The sequence below is a fragment of the Eptesicus fuscus genome, chromosome 14, assembly GCF_027574615.1.
Source record: "Eptesicus fuscus isolate TK198812 chromosome 14, DD_ASM_mEF_20220401, whole genome shotgun sequence".
Taxonomy (NCBI): Eukaryota; Metazoa; Chordata; class Mammalia; order Chiroptera; family Vespertilionidae; genus Eptesicus; species Eptesicus fuscus.
This window is the reverse complement of record NC_072486.1, coordinates 82,701,725-82,727,089: the sequence shown is the minus strand read 5'-3', so window position 1 is coordinate 82,727,089 and position 25,365 is coordinate 82,701,725. Positions and strand designations below refer to the sequence as shown.

The following is a 25,365-nucleotide window of genomic DNA, read 5'->3' as shown; positions in this document are numbered from 1 at the left end:
GGAAGCCCGTCTGCTCAGGCACGTGGCTCAGACAAACCCGCAGCACTCCTAGGCCCCACATCCAGGCCACGGCTGCAGAGCCACGGAGACCACTCTGCAGGGACGAGCTTGTCCCCGGGCTGAGGAAAGCCTCATCGGTACCAGGGACTGGAAGAAGCTGCAGGTGTAAATCATCAGACGGTCAATACATAAGGTCATTGTTTGCCATTTCTGCATTAGTAACAATAAGCCAGTGAAATTCATTAAACACATTCGAGCTACCTGAATGTTAAACAGAATCCCACTGTGACTCATAAAATGTAAATGCTTAGGTATAATTTTTTACAGAAGGCAGCTTTAAACCTTCAGAGCATTTAATATACAAGCACTAATAAATGATAGTACTAAAAACTATGATTGCATCAGCTAAATGGATTATAAATTAAATTTCCATAATGTATGCAACCAATACAAATGTAAGCATAAATCAAGGTATTTTCTAAACACAGGTTAATTATACAACTTCAAAAACTGTCTATTTTTTATGCAAAGAATCCACTTAGCATTTTTCATCTTGGCCTTCACGGCGGCCAGCTGACCACGCTGGCTCCCGCGGCCATCAATAACCACCTGCCACGGGAAGTAGCGGTAGGTACATGGAAAAAGCCTGGAACGGATTTTTCAACTGTCTGTCTTTTATGAGTGTTTATAGCTAGAAATTGTGCCAAAATGATCTGAAATAAAAAGGATTAATTATCATAGAAGCCTTTTAATATAAGTGAGTGCAGTCGAGTACAATTAATGCAAACTGTGGCACCATCGGGAGAGCAGAAGCGAGCCTCACATTGGCATTTCTGTTTGCTGCCAAACAATGCTGGTAATTTACTACATTAAGAATCAATAAAAAAATAATGCTTTTCAAATGCATCTTTATCAATCGTCAGGTGGTTCTAAAGTGAACATTTATAACTTAATCTAAAAACTATATCAGAGATGTCTTTTTTATAGGCCCCCTCATTGAGCAAGAAGAAAACTATTTCAGGCCATGCTGCCCTTCGAATGTGCAAGAGAAAGAAACGTACAGTAAGGAGGCGCGGGGACAGGGTGCTTGCTAGAGCACCCGGCCGGACCACAGCTCCTGGAGGCAGGAGCCGCCGCTCTAAGGATGAGTCTGCGGACAGCACCGGTGCCCAACCACTTAACAAGCCCTGACTAAGGCCACCCGGGGACCACTTCACACCCCGGGAGGCGGCATCCACGAACTTGTTTGCAAAAAAACATGAATTCTCCTGGGGGACATTTCAGGTTATGAAAACTACCTGTCTGGATTCACTGCAAATCTGTGGCCTCCAAAATCCAGCTCCAGAGACACCCCAAGAGTTCACCCTTTAACCCCGTCCGCACAGCCTGCATTACGGTACTCCGTGTAAAGACCTGTATGATGGCAGCATTGTTTCCGCATCCAGGACCACGGGGGGAAGGGGCGGGGGGGGGGGGGGGGTGGGGGCCAGGCCATGCCCTCCGCCCTCTTTGCCCTGACAAACCAGGCCCCGCCACACTCGGGCACTCTGGTGTTTCCTTAAACAGAGTTTCCACTGGTCTGACGGGCAGGGTCCAGGGTCCCGGTGTTTACTTGTGGGACAGGCACCACTGGAGGCCCCAAGGCACCCGGGAAGCTGGTGCTGCCTCCCAGGGGCTTCCTTCTCCCGAGAGGCACCGCGCACTCCTCCGCAACCAGGAGCACGGGTGGCGGCGGGGCGGCCCGGCACCGCCTGCTCCCCTGCAGGGAGGCTCTAGGACGAGGGCTAGCCCCGGGTCACTGCCATGGACAACCCGCACCTTTGGTCTGAGCGCTGCTTCTACAAACAGCTCTTTCACTTCAGAAGGCTCTGCGGGATGCTGGTGGGAGAAGACAGTTCACCTGTCAGAGCCATTTCCTGGTGGGACGTCCAGAACTCAACACACGGGATGGAAACACTGTCCACCAGCCAGAGCGGCCCCTCACAGAGGAGAGCCTGGCCTCCTGCTCCGCCCACCTCCCACCAAATCTTCCTACAACGTCCGGACCCTCCATCTGCAGGACCACAGGGGTTGCCGGTGCCGCATGTCCACACGCGGGGCTGTGGGGATTTTAGAACAGCTGGTACGTCCCTGCTCTGGAAGGTGCTAGAGTATAAACTCACGAGGTCCAGTTAGGTATCCCACAGCCAAGAACTACTTCAACAACTAAAAAGGAACACTTTCCAGGCCTGGCCGGTGTGGCTCAGTTGGTTGGATCATCATCTTGTGCACTGAAGGGTTGTGGGTTCAATGCCTGGTGAGGGCACATGCAAGAGCCAACTGATTGATGTTTCGCTCTCTCTCTCAAATCAATTAAAAAAACAAACAAACCAAAACATATTTTCAGGTGAAGATTATATAAAAAAAAAGAAAACTATGCCCTTGATTGACAAGAAAAATAACCTCCAGATCTGCAATTGCTTGTTTTTAATGGGAAAGGACATAAATCATGATTATTAGGATGCTATAAACACAGGCACAATTCTCAGAAGGGGTAAGGTTCAAATAAAGTAATCATCCTATATAATAAAAGCCTAATATGCTCCGTGTCCAGTCGTCCGGTCAGCTGTTCAACTAATCAAAGCATAACATGTTAATGATATGCTAAGGTTGCTCAACCACTCGCTATGACATGCTCTGACCACCAGGGGACAGACACTCTGACCGGTACGTTAGCTTGCTGCTGGGGTCCAGCAGATCGGGACTGAGCCAGATGGGCCGGACATGCCCTGGAGGCCTCCTGCGGTCCCTCCCCAGCTGGCCAAAAACCCAGAGGGAAAAGATACGTTAACTTTAGAGGTCCCAGCACTGCGTCTGATGACAATCAGGTGAAGCGGCTCAACTTCACTGACCCGTCATGAGTCTGACAATCAGAACGTAATGAGAGAGAAGCTTCGCCACATGAGGACCAAGTACTTAAATTACTAACACTCACCTCCATCCACAGCTCTAAAGCCTCAGCGAATTCAGTGAGCTTTTATAAAAGGACGCTAGTGATACTGAAGAATACATCTTTCCAACCCTCAAAACTCTCAGGATAAACTGTTCACTACTCTGTATGAAACATAAGGGCACACCGATTCTACTAACACACAAAATTATAAACTACACTGACGGTTCACAACCTGCTAATTAAAACCTGAAATATATGACCAAGATTTTATCAAAAAACCTGATTTATAGGCATGCTGTTCCAATTAAATCAATATTCTAAAGCCAGGGAAAAAGAGAGCCATTTTCAAGTAGAATTCAAATATGATAAAAGATTTTCTTCAATAAATATTCTGAACTTAATTGGCTTAAATGGACCTAGGTGCTTCTGTCTGTAAAAAAAAGTTTGAGATGACATTACCACATCCTTGAGCTGTTTATTTATCCCCTGCCGGGGCTGATTTACGGGCGATGAATGCAGGCCGGACGCGCACCAGGCCCAGGAATCATCTGCTAATGGAACTCCTAATTGAGGAGTGACCGCGCCATGCAGCAACTCTTCCCGCGCAGGACTGCTCCTGAGGACCTCGCTGCACTCCATCACAGCAAACAATCACTAACATATGCATTAGGGAAATTTAAATACATTATGGCCCAATAAATACCGTAATCCATCAATACACAGTTTCTCCTCTTAGAGACTCAAAGATCAGGCGTACCACTGTGAGTGCTAGCCATTCACTCACTCAGGCCTGATGGTCTGACACGCGGGGACGCCTAACCATTTGTGATCGGAGAACATCAGAGGCGGTCAGAGCCAGCGCTCCCTGAGGAGTCCATGCAGAAAAGCAGCCGGTCTCAAACGTGCGGGACCACCACAGTGAACCACCCTCCTCAAAGGACTCGCTGTGCTACTGGTTTTGTCTACACGTCATTCTTTTCAATAGCTGCACTGAGATCGAATTTACATAAACTTCACTGTTGGAAGGAAGGCTGAGACCCCAAGTTCTCCTGCCTGGAATCTGGTTTAAAGGGAGAAGTGAGAAGCATCCACCGTCCCCCGAGTCCAAGGCCCCTCAAGACGGCGCCTTCAGCCCGCCGCAGCCCGAGCCCCCAGCAGCCATCAGTGGGTGTCACTCCTCACCACGGCCCAGAACGAGCAGCCACCTGAGCTCCAGTGAGCAGGGCCATCTAGCCATCTTGACTCTACAGGAATCAAGACTGGACAGCTGACACATTCAGGAAGGAAGGTAATACATCATTTCCATCAGATGAATTCAGGCAAGTGAAATACATACGTGCTGCCTGTCACTGCCCTGTGTGAGAACCACCGCATTGGGGCGTGTTTCAGGAGAGTCTAGCGAAGTCAAAGCGCCCCTTACTTTTATTTGTGTATTTTATTACTATTAACTTAGCAGGTTCTGGGGCTTGCCGTAACAGAAAGAACGATGGCACATGAAATTGCAGAGGTTCTCACACAATGAGTTATGAAGCGTGCATCCTCGGGCAGATGAGGTGAGTGTGAGGGACTAGCAGGGAGCAACAATCTGTTGGGCACAGACCGCTCGACCAGCACACGGCTCCAGGCGCGAGAGAAAGGGGCCTGCTGGGAATTCATGCTCAAAAATCCACCGCCGGGCCGACGTCCGAAGTTCGCCATGGAAACCTAAGGCGGTAGTAAGGTGAGCCTGGAGGAAGATGCATGGCAGATCCAAGCTGAGCAGCTGCGTCTGGTATGTGAGCGGGTGCACAGGACCTGGGCCCATGACGATGCATCTCACAGACACACGCATCCAGGGGCAGTGTTCGTGCCCAGGACGTACTGTTCCCCCCACGCCCCTGTTTTGGGAGGCTAGGCTTCAGGACCACCTGCCATTGCCAATCTGCACCAGCACACTCCCAAGAGCGAGGATGGCAGAGAACTCTAAGCAATGTTGTAAGCATTTTACAATTTTTGATACAATTGCCCAGTGGTTCTCAACCTTTCTGATGCCACGACTCTTTAATACAGTTCCTCATGTTGTGGTGACCCCCCACAACCACGGCTCTACAGCAGCGGTTCTCAACCTTGGGTCGAGAACCCACAGGTTGAGAACCGCTCGCAGGGTCACCTAAGACCATCGAAAAACACAGATATTTACATTACAATTCATAACAGTAGCAAAATGACAGTTAGGAAGTAGCAACGAAAATAATTTTATGGTTGGGGGTCACCACAACATGAGGAGCTGTATTAGAGGGTCGCGGCGTTAGGAAGGTTGAGAACCACTGCAATAGCCTAAGCCCGTGGTTGGCAAACTGCGCTCACGAGCCCATGCGGCTCTTTGGCCCCTTGAGTGTGGCTCTTCCACAAAATACCACGGCCTGCGCGAGTCTATTTTGAAGAAGTGGCGTTAGAAGAAGTTTAAAAAATGTGGCTCTCAAAAGAAATTTCAATCATTGTACTGTTGATATTTGGCTCTGTGGACTAATGAGTTTGCCGACCGCTGGCCTAAGCGATGAAAGAACAAAAAACCCCAACCATCTATAGGAGAAATGCAGAGCTTTGTGAAAAGTATAATCTATAGGAATATATAATCTATGGGAGTATAAAAGAATATTTTTAATAAATAGCATAAAATACCCCCCCAAACGAATTCCATTTACTTTTTTTCTTGGTTCATCCTCACCCGAGGATATTTTTCCATTGATTTTTAGGGAAAGTGGAAGAAAAAGGGGAAGACTGAGAGAAACACTGATGTGAGAGAGACACATTGATTGGTTGCCGCCTGCGTGAGCCCCTTGGGTAAGGTGTGTGCCCTTGGCCAGAACTGAACCCAGGACCCTTTGGTCTGCAGGCCGACGCTCTAGCCACTGAGCCAAACCAGCTAGGGTGGAGCACATGTTTTTACTTCTCATGAATTCTATATTTTTTGATGATGTTGCCCGTGCTTTTGGTGTCTTATCTAAGAAACCATTGCCTAATCCAAGGCCACGAAAATTCGCACCCGTGGGAAGAAACCCTCCCCTGTACAATGAACTCATTCTCCGCAAGGGGCCCGGGCAGGCTTCGCAGCCAACGGTGTGGGACGAGGCGGCCCTGCAGGAGCCTCCCACCATCCTGGGACTTGCTCTCTAGAGGTGCTCTCTGCTTCCTTCACAGCACGCCTGCTCCCAGGCCCCGCTCCCAGGCCCGACCCTTTCCACTCTCATGCCTCCAGGCCTCTTCCTCCACCCACAGGCACGCGTTTCTGTCCGGGTGCTGTGGTGATGGAAACTCCCCCAGGACCACCCCACGAGCCCACCGCTGGGCACGCGAGGCTGCCCGACAGGGAGCCTGGCTGAAAGGGGTGAAGTGGTGACACCTTACAACGTGGAGGGCCCTTGGAAACAGGCGTGCTGAACAAGCCACCGCCAGAGGCCGCAGCGCCTGACACGGTTTATGGGAAGTGTGCAGAGCGGTGCTTCACACAGACGGAAGGCAGGGAGCACTGCCAGGGTGGGGTCAGAGGATGCAGGTGGTGAAATGTTCCGTGGTGCACGTGGCTGGCTGTGAATGTGCTGAAACCACCTGGACCAGGTGAACTGCATGGAGGGTGAGTCAGGTCTCAGTAAAGCTGCTGTAGCCCTCACCCGCCTTCACCACAACACTGCCGCAATCCAGCCGCCACCTGGTGGGACCCAGACTCCCTCTGCTCCCCTCGGGACACCGTCTTCTAAAAACATAGTCAGTCCATCAATGAAAACAAACGAGGACACCGTCTTCTAAAAACATAGTCAGTCCATCAATGAAAACAAACGAGGCAGCCGTCTCTGAACTGGGGCGCACGGATTAACCTGGCCCTGGGAAACTCCAATCGGTACCTGCTGGTGCGCTCTCCTAGCCCCATGGGGGAGGGTCTTGCCCAGGGCTTGCTCCTACAGGCGGTGTAACTGGTAATACCGGTATTCTTCCTGACTTGCTGCTGTTGGGGCCTACTTGACACTTGTCTTAGCCTCCTTAGTGCATGCAAGACGGGCTGGTGAGTGGCTCTGCGGCTCGGCTGGCAGACCGCTGGCTGCGTTCAGATGTCCCCTGCTACTGCTGGTCTGCACTGGAAGACAGAGCCACTCACCCTGGCAGAATGGAGCCACCTGCACCTGTGGAACGGCATGCCCCCCTCTGGGAAAACAGGACAGCTGCAGGGTGGGTGCATTCCCTTCTCTCGGGGGAACCTCTGGGTCTGCAGGACCTGTGGCGCCATCTCTCACCCATTAGGGTTGTGGGTCTGTTCCTCTTGCTATTACTCTGTGCTTCTAGCCAATACTGCATCCGGGGCTTGAATGCAATGTGCTAATGCCCTAACCACACAGGCCTGCTACTGGAAGACCAGCGCGTAGACTGTGAGGTGGAATGGGTGATAGCGGGGTGGAGCGTAGGGTCAAGCGAGGATATGGCCCAATTCTCCCTCCTAGTCAGTGGAATGGTGTCCATCTGGCCAGTGGCCACAAGGAGCAGAGCAGCTAAGACCCGAGCATTTCCCACATTTTGACAACTAACAAGCCTCACCAGACTCCCTATTTGGTCTTGGTCTGCACACAGGCCTCCCTAGCACGGCTCCCTCCCTCTCCGCTCTGCTAGATAAGCCCCTAGCACAACCTGGCCAAGTGTGGGAATCCCCCCTCCACCACCCGCCATTGGGGACCCCACTGTGTAAGTAATAAAGGCTATGACTCTTCCCTGTGGTCCCTGGAAGAACAGGGTGGCTTCCCTGCGTGGGAGCTCCTACAGTACAACATCATGCTAGGATTAGCAATTACCAACACTAAATTTAGTTAGAGGGCAAAAAAAGCAAACAAAATAACCTATAAATGTAACCTTGCATGTAACGGTTTCCCATTAGTAAAATGCCAGTAATCAACGAGAAAGAAAGAAACAAAACCAAAAACCGCCCGGCCCGCATGGCTCAGTGATTGAGCGTCAACCTAGGAACCAGGAGGTCAGGGTTTGATCCCCAGTCAGGGCACAAGCCTGGGTGACGGGCTTGATGCCCAGGGAGGGGCGTGCAGGAAGCAGTCGCCGGGTAATTCTCTCGCATCATTGATGTTTCTCTCTCTCTGTCCCTCTCTGAAATCAATAAAAAAAGTTAAAAAAAAAAAGAAAGAAAAAAAACAAACTGCTTTTCCTGGCATGGACTTGACCTGGGGGAAGCAGTGAGACACCCTCCTCCTGCTCTCCACATGGCACCCCCACAGGCTGCGCTGTGGTCTGAGTGACTGCCCCAAGTTCATACACTGAATCCTAGCCCCAGGGTGATGGTATTACGAGGTGAGCCTTTGGGAGGTGATGAGGTCCTGAGGGTGGGGCCTAGGAACAGGTCAGGCCCTCATGAGGCCCTCCCTCCCCCCGCACGCACAAGGAGGGGGTGATGGTTACGAACCAGGAAGGGGCCCCGCAGACACCACCACGTGGCACCTCGTCCAGGCGTTCAGCCTCTGGCACTGTGAGAAGTGAATTTCGGTTGTTTCTAAGCCAGCCAGCCTGCAGCATTTTAATCCAGCAGCCTGGACCGGCCCACAGAGGTCAGTGAGAAGCAGGCTGGCACGGGGGAGGCCCCCGTCTTGTTCTGACTGGAATGGGAGGGTGTGTTTTGAAAGCTGCACCTTGAATAGGAAGTCTCCACGGGGCTATGTCATCTCTCCCTTCCCGTTACCGTCAAGTTGCCTTTGTAGGATGGTCACGGGGCCAGTGTTCATAGACCTGCACACAGCACATGCACACGCACCACACTGCACGACCGTCTCCCGCCCACACATGTGAAATTATTAGAACCTGACAAGAATCATGTGCACACTATTACCAACCAGACCCCGGAAGGAGGCGCCATGTGCAGCATGCCACTGCAGGTCTTCTAGAAACGCAATCATATGGCATGTTTCCCATGTTTTCGGCACCATCCCAGTAATTCCCCGTAAGTAACTACTGTGTGTGTCAAGTATAAAAATGAGATCAGTTATGAGTGGAAAGTGCTCTTCAGGGCTCATCAAATCACGTAAGAATTCTGAACCAAGGTCTCCACGGGAACCATCGGCCACCCCGCAGACACAGGTCACCCTCCTGGTTGGAGACGTCCCCACGAGCCGTGTTACCTTTCCAAGCATTCTGCCCAGGAAGTAGTAATGTCTGGCGAAGGAGTCCCCCACGAGCATTTGCGCAGCAGGGTTGGGGTACAGGAGGCCCTCGTTCGTCGTCTTGAAGAAGCCCTGGTTAGGGTTGAAGCCCGACTTCAGCAGCTCATTCAGGAACTCCCTGAAGATGCCGCCGCCGTCGATGCCGGCTTCGTCCAGGCCGTGCGCATTGAGCAGGTGGACGCGGATGCGCTTCTTCAGGTCAGGCTCTGGGGGGAGCAGGCAAGAACAGCAGAGGCACTTTAATGCCGGGTTCTACACACAGTGTCCCCAGAGCCCTCAACGGAAGGAAGGCCCTCTGCATCCACAGTAGAGCTGGGGCTGCGGATGGGGAGATGAGGAAACAGAGCCACCAGCTTATTCCCGGGGCAATGCAAACACAGATGCCCCGAGAGGAGGGAGGGGAATTAGGACACGAGGATAACATGGGAACAGATTATTACCAAGAAGGCAAAAAAGTAAATGAATGAAGATATCCGTGAAATGAACGACCCTGTGACCAAGGCCAATGCCACAGGGGGCAGAACACCAGCATCTACACCACCATTTACAACGGACACTCGGCTGAAAAGGAAGACACTTCTGGGATAGAATGAGCAGAATCCCCCCACACAGGTCTCCTAGGGACACCACCACCTGGGGAGGACTAACGCCTCCGACAGGCTGCCATGAGCACAGCAGGCTTCCATCCGGCGCCAGCATCCTGGCACCCACCACAAGCCCTACCCTCTTCCCTCCCGCGTTCTCCAGGTGCTGTGCAGAGAGGTGGGAGCGCAACACATGAACGAGAGCCTCCCACCCCATGATACACAGGTGACGGTACTTCTGAAGTCAAAGAACCTGGTGTGAAATGTTCCAGTGTTTTGAACACAACTTCCAGTGTGGCCTACAGTCTGGGCCCTCACACACAGCAGTTCCCACTGTCTCACTGAACGGTCACCTAGCCCACCAGCAGGGACCACAGCTGCACCAGGTGAGCCGGGCAAGCTCTTCCTTAAAGCCCTTGGGGAAGGCGAACCCAAACCACCCTCCTACGCTCAGCAAAGGAGCCCGCGCTGAGCATCCGCCCCGAGCTAGATTCTGTCACTTCAGCTCCTCTAACCACCTTCTGGGGTCAGAACCCCCATTCTGCAGTGAGACGACCACAGGCCGGCGGTCCACCTGGCACCGAGCGAGCACACGACGGGCCGTGCTGCACCTGGGAGGTGCGCCTGCGCCCACAGCAGAGGCTCTTCTCTACTCACACACATTCTTTCAGTTTTTAAATTTCTCTCCACTTCCAGGAAGAACATGCTTTCCACCGACGATCAAGTTCCACAAATAGTTAATTTGTTTCTAGTATTTTGATTGACATGATTATAAAATATGTCCAATCTCAAGTTCTAGTGAAATGCCGAAAGCAACCCAAGCAGATAACCACGGCTGCCGCACACAGCTGCAGCTGGCCTTCTCGCCTTCACACGTCCTCACAACACCCAGGCAAAGGGTGGGCTAGCCCGGCTGGCGTGCTCAGTGGTTGAGCGTCAACCAATGTTCCACGAGGTCACGGTTCAATTCCCAGTCAGGGCATGTGCCAGGGTTGCAGGTTCGATCCCCAGGAGGGGGCGTGCAGGAGGCAGCTGATCAATGATTCAGTGATGTTTTTCTCTCTCTCTCCCTCCCTCCCTTCCTCTCTGAAATCAATCTAAATATATAAAAGCCTAAGTGACCTTTACGACCAGCTGACTGAACGACTGGTCGCTATGACGTGCAATGACCACCAGGGGGCAGATGCTCAAAGCTGGAGCTGTTCCCTGGTGGTCAGTGCACTTCCACAGCCGACCTCCTGCAGCCGGTTGCAACCTCCCGCGGTTCCTCCCCAGGCCGGCCGGGAACCCCCCTAACCCCGATCAGCCCCAATCGAAGGCCAGGCCGAGGAACCCCACCCGTGCATGAATTCGTGCACTGGGCCTCTAGTACAAATATATTTAAAAAATAAAAATACACTTTAAACAGGGATGAACTATTTCATCCTTTACCTGGGTATTATGAGGATGTGTCATAGATAATATTTCTCAAGATCATTATCATTGTCAGCAGTTAGCAGATTTTTTTGTAAAAATTCTAAGCGTAAAAATTTTGTAGGTGGGGAATGTTCAACCACTGTCTACCTTGTGCTGCAGGACTAAGATTCACGCTACAGGACGCTGTTCTAAGGAGGTCACTGTTTCTGAGACGCGGCGCCATCCACACACGTCGCCTCACAGGGCTGAGTGGAGTCTGCGGCTCCCATCAGCCACCTCTGTGAACAGCAAGACCACAGCCCAGCATGTGCTCAGAAGGCAGCGCCTTCATGTGCCACTGTGTGTTGCTAAGGACAGATTTGGAGTATCTACGCACACAGGAAGGTTTTAGTGAGGAAAGCCTCAGTGAGCGGTTACTTTGATTTTATCTTAGTATCCTGTCCTCTTCAGGAAAACAATGTAATAAATCGTGCCCAGTAAAAGAGGTAACACTGGAAAGCTGGAGTGAGTGAGGCTCTCGGGAGAAGACACGGCACAGGTCAGCCTGCCCCAGCCACCGTCACCATGACAATGAGGACGTCAGGATCCACTGCGATGCCATCCCAGCCCTCCGAACAGCCCCCACATTCTCCATGGACAAGGCCCAGCCCACACTGTCACCGTGGGAAGTGCTGCGATGAGGTCCCCGGGCCAGGGCCTGTGTCACTGTTTGCTCAGCGCCCAACTGTGGAGGGAAGCCACTCCACTTCTCCGAGCTCCCCCGGCCAACCTGCAGATACCGGGGCTGGGACCCACACTGCAGAAAACTGTCCTGAGATGGAATGAGAGGTCCGCTATCCATAAAGGATGGATCTGCTTTAATGACTAGATGATATATAGGATAATCATATTAACTGATTATATGTAAATGATTAGTCAACAGAGCACTTCAAACTGATTCACTAAGTAAATTAAACATTCTAAGATAACATTTAATTTTACTAATTTGCCTAGTAAAATACTAAATAATTTTAACACATGGTTTAAAATTTTGTACTAATAAGATTTAGAGAACATTTGTAAAGATTTAAAGCATTATAATGCATATTACACATATTATGAGAAGATTTTTCCCAATCCATTAAACTGAACGCAATTATCAGCCTGCACTTAGGAGGTGGAGTATCATCAACTTTGAATGATTTCTAAGTTTAAGGACACAGTGGGTAATTGGGGTTTGCTATAATTGGGCAACATTAATGTCTTAAAAAAATCACCTACGAGAAGTGGTTTTAAAGCCAAACTCGCGGTAAGCACAGAGACTGATTTGGGGTGAAGCGCTCCCACGGCTGCACCTGCAGGAAGCCCATGTCTACATGAGCAGACCCGGTGGCCTGGCTGGCTGAGGCTAGCTATACCTTCCCCTGTAGACCTGTCTCCTGTTCCTGAGGCCTAGGTCAAGTCCCGCCTCTTCATAAAGCCCGCCACCACCCTCCACACTCAGCTCCGCTCTGCACTCTGGGACCATCTAGCTGACTTATCACTCCCTGTGTCTATGGTCTTCTCCCCAGGCTCCACCACAAATCCAACCACATCCACTGCCGCCAGCTGGTGCTGAGCCAGGCTAGGGTTCCTCCCAGAACTGGGTGGCTTCGACTGGGAATATGATGCGACAACCACCACGACGGACTCACGACAGCCTGTGGGTCCCAAAAGGAGGAAGAACATTTCCCCCCAAAGCATGTGAGACGAGGAGTCAGAATACCGGAACCCCTTCCTTCATACATAACATCTTAAGAACATAATCGCCCAGGCAAGAGTGACCCATCTCAGCTCGTGGCGTCCGGCCCAAGGTCTGCAGCACAGACTGAATGAGCAAGGGAACGACACCCAGTGCCCCTGCACGCGGCGCCTGGGCCAGAGCTCAGGGCCTGCGATGTGACCCTCCTCACTGCTCCCACAGGACAACCCCAGCTGGCTCTTTCTGGAAAAGCAAAAACCAGAAACAACCGAAAAGAAAACCACTCAGATGAGAGGTTTTGCTTTCCTGGCAGAGAATTAACTTGCTCCTCTTAAGAAAAGGTGCTGTCATTTCCCAGCGGACCTGTGACTGGGTCCTACCAGCATTCCTTTTCAATCGCCCGCACCGATTCAACATCGATTTAATGCAATATCATGGACTCCACATTCTGAAGCTAAAATGATTCATATATAAATTAATATCAAAAGTTTTAACCCTGGGTGTCAAACACTAAACCAAGACAAAAGGTGTCACTGACCTCTACATGCTGCCCAAATCATTGGTACATGTAATCCCCTCTTATCAGACAGTACTGCCATCAAAGCACGCTACTTCTTTAGAAGTCTGGATTGCAATGGTTTTATCCTAGTGCATTTAATTTGTCTGACAATGGACAGCATTTACATAAACTGGTAATTGTATACGAAATGCAGACTGTACATGGCTGCCCGCCCACTGCTGAAATTACAGGTTGTCGGCTCCGTTTTAGAGACAGACACTGGGGGGAGAGGGGAGCCGAGAGGCCTACTCAATATCTGAAAGGCTTGTGTAGCAATCATTATTTGTCAATCCTAGCAATCTTATTTTATAATATGCACCTCCCAAATTTGAACCCCTACATTTCAGTTTTAAATAGTCATTGCAGGACAAGATGATGGACACCGTTTTTAAATGACTCTCTTTTTCTAAAATGATCCCCAGCCCCCCGGCCACATGCATACATGACACAAAGAGAAGCATGCATACCATTTTCTGGGGAAAGTTTGTCATAAGCATCCTCATAAATATAATTCCTTCTTATTGTGACATTAATTCCATCCAGAAATGGGCCATCTCCTTGAACTTCTTGCTTGTCTGCATAAATCAACCTTTGAAAGATCTAACACACAGGGAAAATTATAAGGTTATTTGATAAAACAGACTTTTTGTTATAAACATTAGCAAACAAAACTGCTAAATAAATCTTAACTTTTGTATTCCCATAAACTTAAAACCAATTTTAAAGGCCAAGGTAGCAAATATTGATTTTATGCCTTATCTACAAATGGTAATATTTATGCATCTGTAACATTGCTCCTTTCCCCCATTTTACAACAAATTTTAAAAATCCAACCCTATAGTATATATTCAGTATTTTCTTTTGTAAACCCTTCATAAAAATCCAGGTGGTGGAGGAAAGAAGGAAGAACAGCTTCGCACAGCTGTATACGAATAGTAAGATCTCCATGATGAGAAAATGTAAGCGATTCTTTTAGGCAGAGCTCCAGCAGAGGGAGCTCAGGAGCCATGAACTGGCGGCAGGCAGCATGAGCTGCAGAAAGAGCACATTCTGTTTACCTCCGAGAACCGCCAGCAAAGCCTCTGAAAACAGGGCAGTGTGAACAAGTTCTGTGCATTAGCCAACCATCACCAGATATAAAGTGCACATCTCTATAACACCATGTACAGAAGTGTAGCATTTAAAAAAATTGTTTTAAAAAAATAATGCAACATTTACTAGACAAAGAGCACCATATGGCTCCCTTTATAAGAAAACTAGAGGCCTGGTGCACAGATTCGTGCCCTGGTGGGGTCCCTCAGTCTGGACTGCAGGGATCAGGCCAAAACTGGCTCTCCAACATCCCCAGAGGGGTCCGGATTGTGAGGGCGGTTCTCGGGTGATGCACCCAGAATCGGGCTCCCTCCTCTCTGGTTGCATCACCTGAGAACCATAGCTTGGCAGCTCCTGCGTTGAGCGTCTGCCCCTGGCAGTCATTGCACATCATAGATACCAGTCAGATGGTCAGACTGTCGCTTAGGCTTTTATATATGTAGACTAGAGGCCCGGTGCTCAGAATTTGTGCACGGGAGGGGGTGGGGCGTCCTTCAGCCCGGCCTGTACTCTCTCCAATCCGGGACCCCTCGGGGGATGTCCAACTGCCTCTCACAATCTGGGACTGCTGGCTCCTAACCGCTTGCCTGCCTGCCTGCCTGCATGATGGCCCCTAACTCCTCTGCCTGCCGGCCTGATCGCCCCTAACTGCTCCCTTGCCAGCCTTATCGCCCCTAACCGCCTCTGCCTCGCTCTGCACCCAGGACCCAGGATTCCCTCCTCTGGCCGGTCGCAGGCACCCGGGACCCGGGCCGGCTGCGCCCAGGCTGGCTGCAGCTGCAGGAACCATGGGCATATGGCTTAGCTCAGGCTGCAGCCGCAGGCTCCCAGGACTGCAGGGCGGGCAGCTTATCCCTCTCCTGGGCCGCAGCCCCAGCTGCTGGCGCCTGGGACCACAGGGCATGTAGCTTGTCCCTCTCCTGGGCCGTAGCCCCAGCTGCTGGCACCCGGGATTGCGGGGACTGTGCAGATTGTCCCTCTCCTGGGCCACAGGTGCAGCCGCTGGCACCCAGGACTGCGGGGTGGGTGGCTTGTCCCTCTCCCGGGCCACAGGTGCAGCCTCTGGCACCCAGGACTGTGGGGCGGGTGGCTTGTCCCTCTCCCGGGCCACAGGTGCAGCCGCTGGCACCTGGGACCGTGGGCGTGCAGCTTGTCCCTCTCCTGGGCCGCAGCCTGGTTAGTCCCCATTCCTCTCTCGCAAGCTCATTTGTCCCTGGCTGGTCCCCATTCCTCTCTCCCCGTTATTGTGTGTCTGAGCTGTTACTGCGTGAGGGCGTGACAACCATTTGCATATTAGCTCTTTATTATATAGGATGATAGCCTAACAGGCCTTTTAAGTAGTTACAACTAAAGATAAAATATTTCAAGTTTGTACAGACACATCTGGTTGGATTACACATTTATAAATCGCTGTTAACTATTACAATCTAATGCAAAAAATATAAATTATACTATCAGCTGGGCACTAGGCCACTTCAGAGACTCTGGTTGGTGTTCATTTTTCACACTGAAATGATATGAAATACCGCACGCTCTCCTGGAGAAGTCGGCCTACCTTTACCCGCTCTTCAAATGGAACCACGAAGGGCAGCTCTGTCAGGATGGCAAGCTGTCTCTCCTCAGATACGGACAGGGGAGGCGACTCCAAACCCACTGCAACACAGTGCAAACCTGTGTGAGGCAGGCGTACCCTCCTGTCCAGACCCCCAAGGATACGCACTGAATGGCTCAACTTCCAGACATTCCAGAAAGGGCAGAACTATGGGACTACCAGGAACGCGAGGCTGCTGGGGGAGGGGAGGGGCTGGGGCTGGGCTACGAAGGAGCTCGAGGTGGTTGGTGGTGCATGTTCAACAAAAATCACAGACCAGGACATGGAAAAGATGAGTGCCAGGGTCTGTGAACTCCCCTCGGCCTGAGGTTAGAGGGTGCTCACCATCCAGGGTGGACTGCAGGGGGCCGATCCTCCCCATCCGCCGGAACCTCCACACGTGTCTGGCAGCTGGCACGTACAGCTGGGTGACCTAGGGGATCAGCACCCCTGCTTAGTACTGCCGTGAGCTGGTCCCCCACCCTGTCCCATGTGAGCTGGTGGACGTTTATGTTCACTGGAGTTTGCTAGGTCCCTCTCTGACCTCATGTCCTTTTCAGATGACCTGTTCATGCCCTCGCACACTTACTGTGTGACTGTTTCCTCTAACATCCCAGGGAGATCTGTGCTTGTTCCATTTGCTGATGTGTAACACCGAGACACACTAACCATCATCCGTACTGCTGCTCCTCCCTCCCTCCCCCCTTTCTCTAAAAATCCATGAGAAAGATACCCTCTGGTGAGGATTAGCATAACAACAAAAACAGTGGGGGCAGTCCTTCTGGTCTACCAAAGTGGCAGCTCTTTTCCTCTTAGGCTCAGGAGCTCGCAGGCTAAGCACACCTGCTATCTGGCCCACTGCTCCTGTTCTGAGTGATGCTTGCTATTCCACACCCCCCGCCTCCCGCCCCCCACCCCCTCAGCTGGCCCCTGGCTCTCCCACACCACCTTCTGCACCGCTCGACCCTCCAGCAACAAAGCACCATCTTGTCCGGGGCTTCCCAGTCCTAGGACCGACTGCTGGGCTGACAACTTCCTTTTCGGGGGAAGATGCTGTTCAGAGCCCCACTCTGGACCCTGGCCGTGCTCACTGGCATAGGACCTGTCATGGTCTCGACCTGGCCAGTGGGCAGAGCCAGGAGCCACGGGGTAAGTTAGTGACGCGGGCAGAGGCATGCTTGTGAAATGTCCCAAACACCGTTTTCTTCAGCGTTTTAGTCCCCTTGTATCTCCGTGTCCTCCATCCCCAAGATTCTGGAATGAACCTAGTCATGCCTTTTCCTGACAAAAATGACATCTCATGTCCTCTGATAATGTTACTTAATTTTTTAAACTATAGTACTGAATCTACTTTAGATCTCAATGTCACTAATATTCAAATTTGTCTGTTCCTTTAGAAAACCAAGGACGAGATCCATTTCCTCTAAATCCTAAATCTCTACCAATGACACCAGTAAAAGCAAAATCTTCTTCCACCCCAACAGAGAATCACCAGGGTTCAATACAATTTGTGGTTAAAAGAGAAAATTAAAATTAATCAACTCAGAATGCACGTTTTAGTCAATGAAAACGCTCTGTATTCCATCAATGACCCAAGAGTGACAATGAACACCTTTACGGTTACTATTCAGTTACCTAATAATACATTAAAATGTTATAAGGGACAAATGCTGAAAGGCCTTCAGTAACACCTTATCTGCTCTGATGTCTTCCTGCTCTGACAGCCAGTGGTTTGGGGGACAGAAGTTTCTCCTCGTGTCTCTGGACTTCAACATCTTCACCAGATTGGTGATGACCTGTAGGGGACGAGAGGGCCACGTCACACAAACAAGCCCGGCACTGCCACCGGTCAGAAGTCAAAGGGCTCCAAGAGCGTGTGGCTTGGCGATGGTGACCTGGCCAAGGCCACCAGATCAGGTCACAGGAAGGTCTCATTCTGTGGTCACAAGAGTGAGCTTTAGGTACAAAGCAGTCAGTTATCTGCCAACAGAGACATGTTAACACGGGTTTGCGCAAACGCTGGTTTTAAAGAAGGACGAGGGAGGCTGTAGGGAAGTGTTTCTGTCTCAGCTATGGAGTTAGGCCTACTTCCCACAGCAGCTCCACACGTCTTAGGTCTTTCTTTTTTAAAACATTTTAAAATTTTTATTTACTTTATAGTTAATCCTCACCCAAGGATATTTTTTCATTGATTTTTAGAGAGAGTGGAAGGGGAGAGACAGAGAGAGACAGAGAGAGAGCCATCAAGTGGTTGCCTCCCCCATGTGCCCCTACCAGTGCTGGGGATTTAGCCTGCACCTGAGGGATGTGCCCTTGCCCGGAATCAAACCCAGGACCCTTCAGTCCGAGGACTGGCGCTCAATCCACTGAAGCCAAACTGGCCAGGGCGAGTCGGCTCACTCTCTTCACAAAGCTTCTTCCCCGACTGCCCGGCGCAGCCGCACCTCCCTCGCCACAGTGCCACCCTTCATCGCGGTCCCGATGAGCGCGGTCCGCGGTGCACTAGCTTCCTATGCCACAACCAGCCAGCTACTGGAACCTCTACGACTGACCTGGGATCAGTAATAAATTGTAAGTTTTATAACATCTAACTAATAAGATCTAATGCCACTGTTTATTTAAAAGACCTGAAGTTCTATATTAAGTAAAAATGTATTTTGTGATAAACAAAGATAAAGCAGCATAAAATTGTAAATCCAAATTTCTAAACGTTTACCCCCAAGATTTGATCATACAACTATTCTGTAGTTAAAGTTAAGACTATAATGGTGTTTTCTGAAAAAGCCAGCCTGTCTTTTAAGTAGAAGGTAATCTGAATAAGGAATTAGGATAAAATATAATTTGGATAGAAATGGTGAATCAGGGCAATGTGGAAAGTTTCCAAATACATCCACCGGACAAGCAAGATCACTTCATCTCACTAGCTGACAAGCTGTCCCTTCAACACCCACGCGTCAGCACTGCACACACGGGAGCACAGAACTTCGCTCACGGCTGCATCCCAGAAGCTGTCCCAGGGGAGTGCTGAGAAAGGGTCGTGGTCCGTACCTCTGGCCACTAGAGGAGGGCCACCACCTGGATGACATGCCCACCCTGAGAAAAAGCCACCCTGACCTTTGGCCATGCAGACCCACGGCATCAGTACAAGCCCCTCGGGGTCTAGAGCACAGCTTTTTAACTGGGCTGTTTCCTACCCACTTAGCGGTGACACCCGGTGGCATTTTAAAGCCTCCCTTCACACCTCGGTAACCACCTTTCTGAACCGGCAGAAAGGAGTCGATTCCTTAACTTCGGCTGACTGTGCTGGGGCTGCTCAGGGAGTAGGTCCCACAGAGCAGGGTTTGGGGACCACTGCCTTTAGGGATGGCTCAGAAGATGAAGACACCCTAGGTTGGGGTCCCACCTAGTTAACTGCTGGACAGAAGGAAATATGGTCATTGCCCACGCACCTAATTCGTGGAAACCTCTGCTCTGCTCCCTTGATCTGGGGGCCCAGGTCAGGCCACAGGGAACCATGCCCTCCTGCGGTGCAGGCAGACACGGGCTTCCTGGACGAAGCACAGTGTCTTACCTTCCCAGCCAATTACATTGGTATCTTACAAATTCAAATTTAACAGACACTGTGCTGAAATTTACCCATAACACGCCACAACTATGAGCATCTTAAAGACATGCTTTCTGAAAAACATTTCGGTGCATTTACTCCATTATTCCTTCTGGCTTCCACGTACCATCCCTGGAGTCTTGGCACCCTCATGAATTTACCGTCTCCACTGTACAGCGGAGGGTGCAGCGCCACTGGGGATAGGGCCCTGCTCACCGGGGCAGGGCCAGGCCTCCTAACTCCAGGAAACAGTATCCCCCACCACCTCCTGGCATTTGTCTCCCCAAAACCATGTTTACGAGAACATTTATTGTATGCAGGTCACTAACATATTCAACTACCTGTGGGCAATTAATGCCATGCTTTACATTCTTCTTTTACATTATTGTGAAATTAAGCACCACAAAGTTTCAATATAGGGTATTTATTCCCTTTCATATTTCACACTGTAAATGGGAAAAAAGAACTAATCACATATTACTTAAATATCCTAGATCATTTGTCCCCTTTCCAAAAATAGGAAGGAGAGAATAGAGAAGAAGAAAGAAGATACAAAAGTTATTTAGGCCCTAGCCGGTTTGGCTCAGTGGATAGAGCATCGGCCTGCGGAATGAAAGGTCCCAGGTTTGATTCCAGTCAAGGGCATGTACCCTGGTTGCGGGCACATCCCCAGTAGGAGGTGTGCAGGAGGCAGCTCATCGATTTTTCTCTCTCATCGATGTTTCTAACTATCCCTCTCCCTTCCTCTCTGTAAAAAATCAATAAAATATATATAAATAAAAAAAAGCGATTTAGGCCTAAGAGTGTATATCAAGGAAGGGATGCCAAGATGGAAGTCACTGTGGAAAACCATCTCAACAAATGGAAGGTGACAGGAAGCCCGATGTGAGGAGGACCCAGCGCGGCCTGAGGGAGGCACTACACACCTAGTAAGTCTGAATTTCAGACAGACACCAATTACGTTTTTAGTGTAAGTATGTCCCAAATATTGCTCTATTCAGAGTATAAGGCTATCTAAAATACTGCATAGGACATGTCTATATTTAAAAGTGCATTTGTTACCTGAAGTCAAATTTAACTAGGTGAAACGTATTTGTGTACTAAATCTAGCAATACTAGCTCTGGACCACCCAGTCCAAAATACTTTTGCAAAAATGTGAAAGCTGTTATCTTAAATGCAACAGGGAACATTAACTTCTTCATTAAAACTGTGTTTCATCTAAGTTTCACAAAAAAATACAAATTTTAAGAAATCATGAAAGTTAACGGGGTCCTTTTTGTGATGTCAAACACCTCTAAACACATTCCTTTTCTTTTTTTAAAAATAAATATTTTTTTATTGATTTCAGAGAGGAAGGGAGAGATAGAAATATCAATGATGAGAGAGAATCATTGATTGGCTGCCTCCTGCACGCCCCCAAATGGGGATCAAGCCCGCAACCCGGGCATGTGCCCTTGACCAAAATAGAACCTGGGACCCTTCAGTCCGCAGCCTGACGTTCTATCCACTGAGCCAAACCAGCTAGGGCTCTGCATTCATTTTCACTATCACAAATATTTGATACTAAAAAAGCAATGCTAACCGTGTCGAGTCACACTCAACATCCGAGTGCAAAATGTTAAAGATGGTGAAAGGTAAGAAAAGCTGGAGTAACAATTTTAAACTGGATCAGAGAGTTCTCTGCAAGAAAAATCAAACACCTTAGGCGAGTTTTACGAAAATTTCAATACCAAGTAAAGGATACAGCACCTAACTTGCAGGGACAAAGGTGGGGCAAATATGTAATACTAGAGGCCCGGTGCACAAAATTCGTGCACGGGGGTGTGTGTCCCTCAGGCCAGCCTGCACCCTCTCCAATCTGGGACCCCTCGAGGGATGTATGACTGCCCATTTAGCAGGCAGTGGGACATCCGTCTCACAATCCAGGACTGCTGGCTCCCAACTGCTCGCCTGCCTGCCTTCCTGATTGCCCCTAACCGCTTCTGCCTGCTAGCCTGATCACCCCCTAACCACTCCCCTGCCAGCCTGATTGATGCCTAACTGCCCCCTGCCAGCCTGTTTGCCCCTAACTGCCTTCCCCTGCAGGCCTGGTCACCCTAACTGCCCTCCCCTGCAGGCCTGGTCCACCCCCAAATGCTCTCCCCTGCAGGCCTGGGTCCCCCCCAACTGCCCTTCCCTGCAGGTCCGGTCACCCCCAACTTCCCTTCTCTGCCGGCCTGGTCACCCCTAACTGCCCACCACTGTAGGCTTGATCGCCCCCAACTGTCCTCCCTTGCAGGCCTGGTCCCTCCCAACTGCCCTCCCCTGCTGGCCATCTTGTGTCCACATGGGGGCAGCCATCTTGTGTGTTGGAGTGATGGTCAACCTGCATATTACTTTTTTTATTAGATAGGATAGAGGCCTGGTACACGGGTGGGGGCCAGCTGGTTTGCCCTGAAGGGTGTCCCGGATCAGAGTGGGGGTTCCCTTGAGCGTGGGGTGGCCTGGGTGAGGGGCCTGTGGTGGTTTGCAGGCTGGCTATGCCCCCCGGTGACCCAAGTGGAGGCCCTGGTATCTGGGATTTATTTACCTTCTACAATTGAAACTTTGTAGCCTGGAGTGGAGGCCTAGGCTGGCCAGGGCTGCAGAAGCTTGGCTTCCTCCATCGCCAGGGGCAACCCTAACCTCCTGCTCTCTCCAGCTCCGTGGCTGCTACCATTTTTGTTGGGATTTATTTATCTTCTATCTTTGAAACTGTAGCATTGAGTGGAGGCCTAAGCCGGCAAGGGCAGGCAGAAAGTTTGGCTTCCTCCATTGCCAGGGAAACCCAAGCCTCCCTCCTGCTCTCTGTGGCCGCAGCCATCTTGGTTGGGTTTATTTGCATATTCGCTCCTGATTGGCTGGTGGGCATGGCTGGTGGGTGTAGCAGAGGTACGGTCAATTTGCATATTACTCTTCTATTAGATAGGATGGTAAAACACGTCAAGTATGAAATTTGTAAGAAGTTGATTTCATAGCAAAGAACACCTAAAAATGAAATATGAGAACTGCCAGAAAAGCCCTCCTGGGAGAATAGGACCGGGGTGACCAGACACCGGTCTTCTTGGAGTCGACTGAGCTGCACGAAAGACCTGCATTGCCCCCACCTGTGAGCTCCAGGCACCATTTCTGGGCTCTGTCCTATCTCACTGCAGTTAGCTGGACGTCTGTTCTGTCTCACTGTGATTAGCGGGACATCTGTCCTATCTCACTGCGGTTAGCTGGACGTCTGTTCTGTCTCACTGTGATTAGCGGGATATCTGTCCTATCGCACTGCGGTTAGCTGGACGTCTGTTCTGTCTCACTGTGATTAGCGGGACATCTGTCCTGTCTCACTGCAGTTAGCTGGATGTCTGTCCTGTCTCACTGCGGTTAGCTGGACGTCTGTCCTATCTCACTGCAATTAGTGGGACATCCGTCCTGTCTCACTGCGGTTAGCTGGACATCTTGTTCACTGTATAAAGAATGACACTGAAGGTCAGGGACTCAGTCTGGCCTCAGTTACGACCTCAGCATGGGCACAGTCACCGTTCCTGGGGTATTTCGACTGTGACAGTCATGACACCCTCACCTGGAGTCTATAGAGCGTTTGACGTGGACTGCTGCTGCCAGAGGCTCACAGAGCTTGTCCTGCCCTCGGTCACTCCTTGCTAAAATGGAGTGCTCCCCAGCACATTTCCACTCTCCTAGTCTCTTAAAAGACAGGAGAACGTGGCGTAGCTCCACCAGGACACAGGCCACTGCTCTGCGCCCCTCGGTTAACACACAGCTGCCGGGGGCGTGTTAGGGTCACAGCTAGGGTCTGTCTGCTGTTGTTTGGACTTAACTTTTAGAAGTCTTTTTGAAATGGAAAAACACAAATCAACACCAGGACAGTGACAATCCCCTGTACTGTGCCCTCTCTGTCCAGGCAGGTATGACAGGCAGGGCACGAGTCCCTCCTGCCCCCCACATCTCCTCATGTCGGGGAGCTGCACACATGCATGTTGCCCGGGAGTGCACATGGGCTAAAGCCATCGGAGCGATAGATGACACGCCAGCAGGGGTTTATGAACTTGATAAATGCATACACTGCTTTAGCAATGTCCACGCAGGCCTTGGAGACTGACCCCAGTTCCCGTCGTGATGAAGAGAGAGGACTCTCTCCACTTAAGCACTATTCTGTGACCGGCCACCAGCTTCTCCGGAAGCCGGCGCCAGAGACCGCGTGGGCCTGAAAGGAGAACGGCTGGCGGTCGAGGGAGTCAGGTCTCATCACTGCAATTCTGTCCATCAACAAAAGGCAATGCTGTTGCCTTCTTGGTTGCTTCTACCTTGAATTCTTCAACTCAAATGTGGCGCTGCAATATGTAACAAAGGCCAACAGTTTATTCTGGTTCTCTCCACCCACTACTGTGCGACCTCACCTGTAACACGGAAATACTACTGCGGTACCTTCCTCAGAGTCAGCACGTTAAGTCCTTTAGTACTCGCAAAGCTCTGAGAATACTGTCCAGAGCACAGCAGCCACTGAGGGGGATTCTTGTTATTGCACCTTATAGAGCAGCTTTTCTACCTTAATACCATGGTAGCATCCTTAATGTAAAGAAAACCTAATAGCAGCTGAACCCTTTTCTACTTAAAGACTATACCTTGATTTTATTTTTAAGCACCCCCCCCCCCAAGAACAGAAATCATGTTTTAAAAAAAACAACAAACTGCAAACAATTCTGTTCTAAACTCAGACGGTCTTTGTAACAACTCAATTTCAAACCAAAAATAATCCTTTACCCAAAAAAGTGAACTTTCACCCTAGTTTTCAAAAAACTTCCATCTCTAATAAAGTGGTAATAAGTCATTTTGAGGCATAAAAAAATTCACTATGATATTTCTATTTAATGCTTAAACAAAATAAGGGCCAAGGGGGAAATACACAGTATTATTAAAGTCAGCGATTCCTAGGTTCAAAAGATAAGCCTGTCAAATGAAAATTATTAAATTCTCAACAGGTGCTATAAAATAATGAGATTATCTGATACTGTACACAATACCTTATATCTACAAAATGGAAAGCTTTATTAACAGAGATTCCAGAGTTTAATTAAATACTTAAAGGAAAACACATATGCTACCATAATACTCATATCCAGGAAATGTTTACATAAGAATTATGGGTTTTAAATGGGTACATAGCTTATTTTTAACTTAGAGAAGTTGCAAAATTGTCAATCTTTTTTTTTTTTTTTTTTTTTTATAATATTTTTTATTGATTTTTTACAGAGAGGAAGAGAGAGGGATAGAGAGTTAGAAACATCGATGAGAGAGAAACATCGATCAGCTGCCTCTTGCACACCCCCTACTGGGGATGTGCCCGCAACCAAGGTACATGCCCTTGACCGGAATCGAACCTGGGACCTTTGAGTCCGCAGGCCGACGCTCTATCCACTGAGCCAAACCGGTTTTGGCTAAAATTGTCAATCTTTAAGAAAGGATATATTAAGGGCTCAACAGGTGACCTTCAAAGTTTACTTGGGAATATAGAAATAAGTAATAAAATAAATTGTGCAAATATTTATTACATCAATCTGCACACATTATAAATTCAATGATGCATCAGGACTGTATTCAGTGCAATCGAAACATTATCAGTTCCTCTCTCTACTCCTAATGCCCATGCTCAT

At 49.8% G+C, this 25,365-nt stretch overlaps 1 protein-coding gene across 6 annotated transcripts in view; it reads right to left on the bottom strand.

Annotated features, from left to right (window-relative positions):
* The window catches only part of UBE3C (ubiquitin protein ligase E3C), a 114,535-nt gene that overhangs the window by 20,312 nt on the left and 68,858 nt on the right, over positions 1–25,365 (bottom strand). For all 6 annotated transcript variants that reach the window (XM_054726581.1, XM_054726579.1, XM_054726580.1 and 3 more), the window contains 5 exons: positions 17,774–17,878; positions 16,428–16,515; positions 16,047–16,144; positions 13,867–13,999; positions 9,079–9,326 (listed from right to left, as the gene is read on the bottom strand). In XM_054726581.1, the coding sequence (XP_054582556.1) occupies positions 9,079–9,326; positions 13,867–13,999; positions 16,047–16,144; positions 16,428–16,515; positions 17,774–17,878 (672 nt within the window). The remainder of the gene's footprint in view (positions 1–9,078; positions 9,327–13,866; positions 14,000–16,046; positions 16,145–16,427; positions 16,516–17,773; positions 17,879–25,365) is intronic.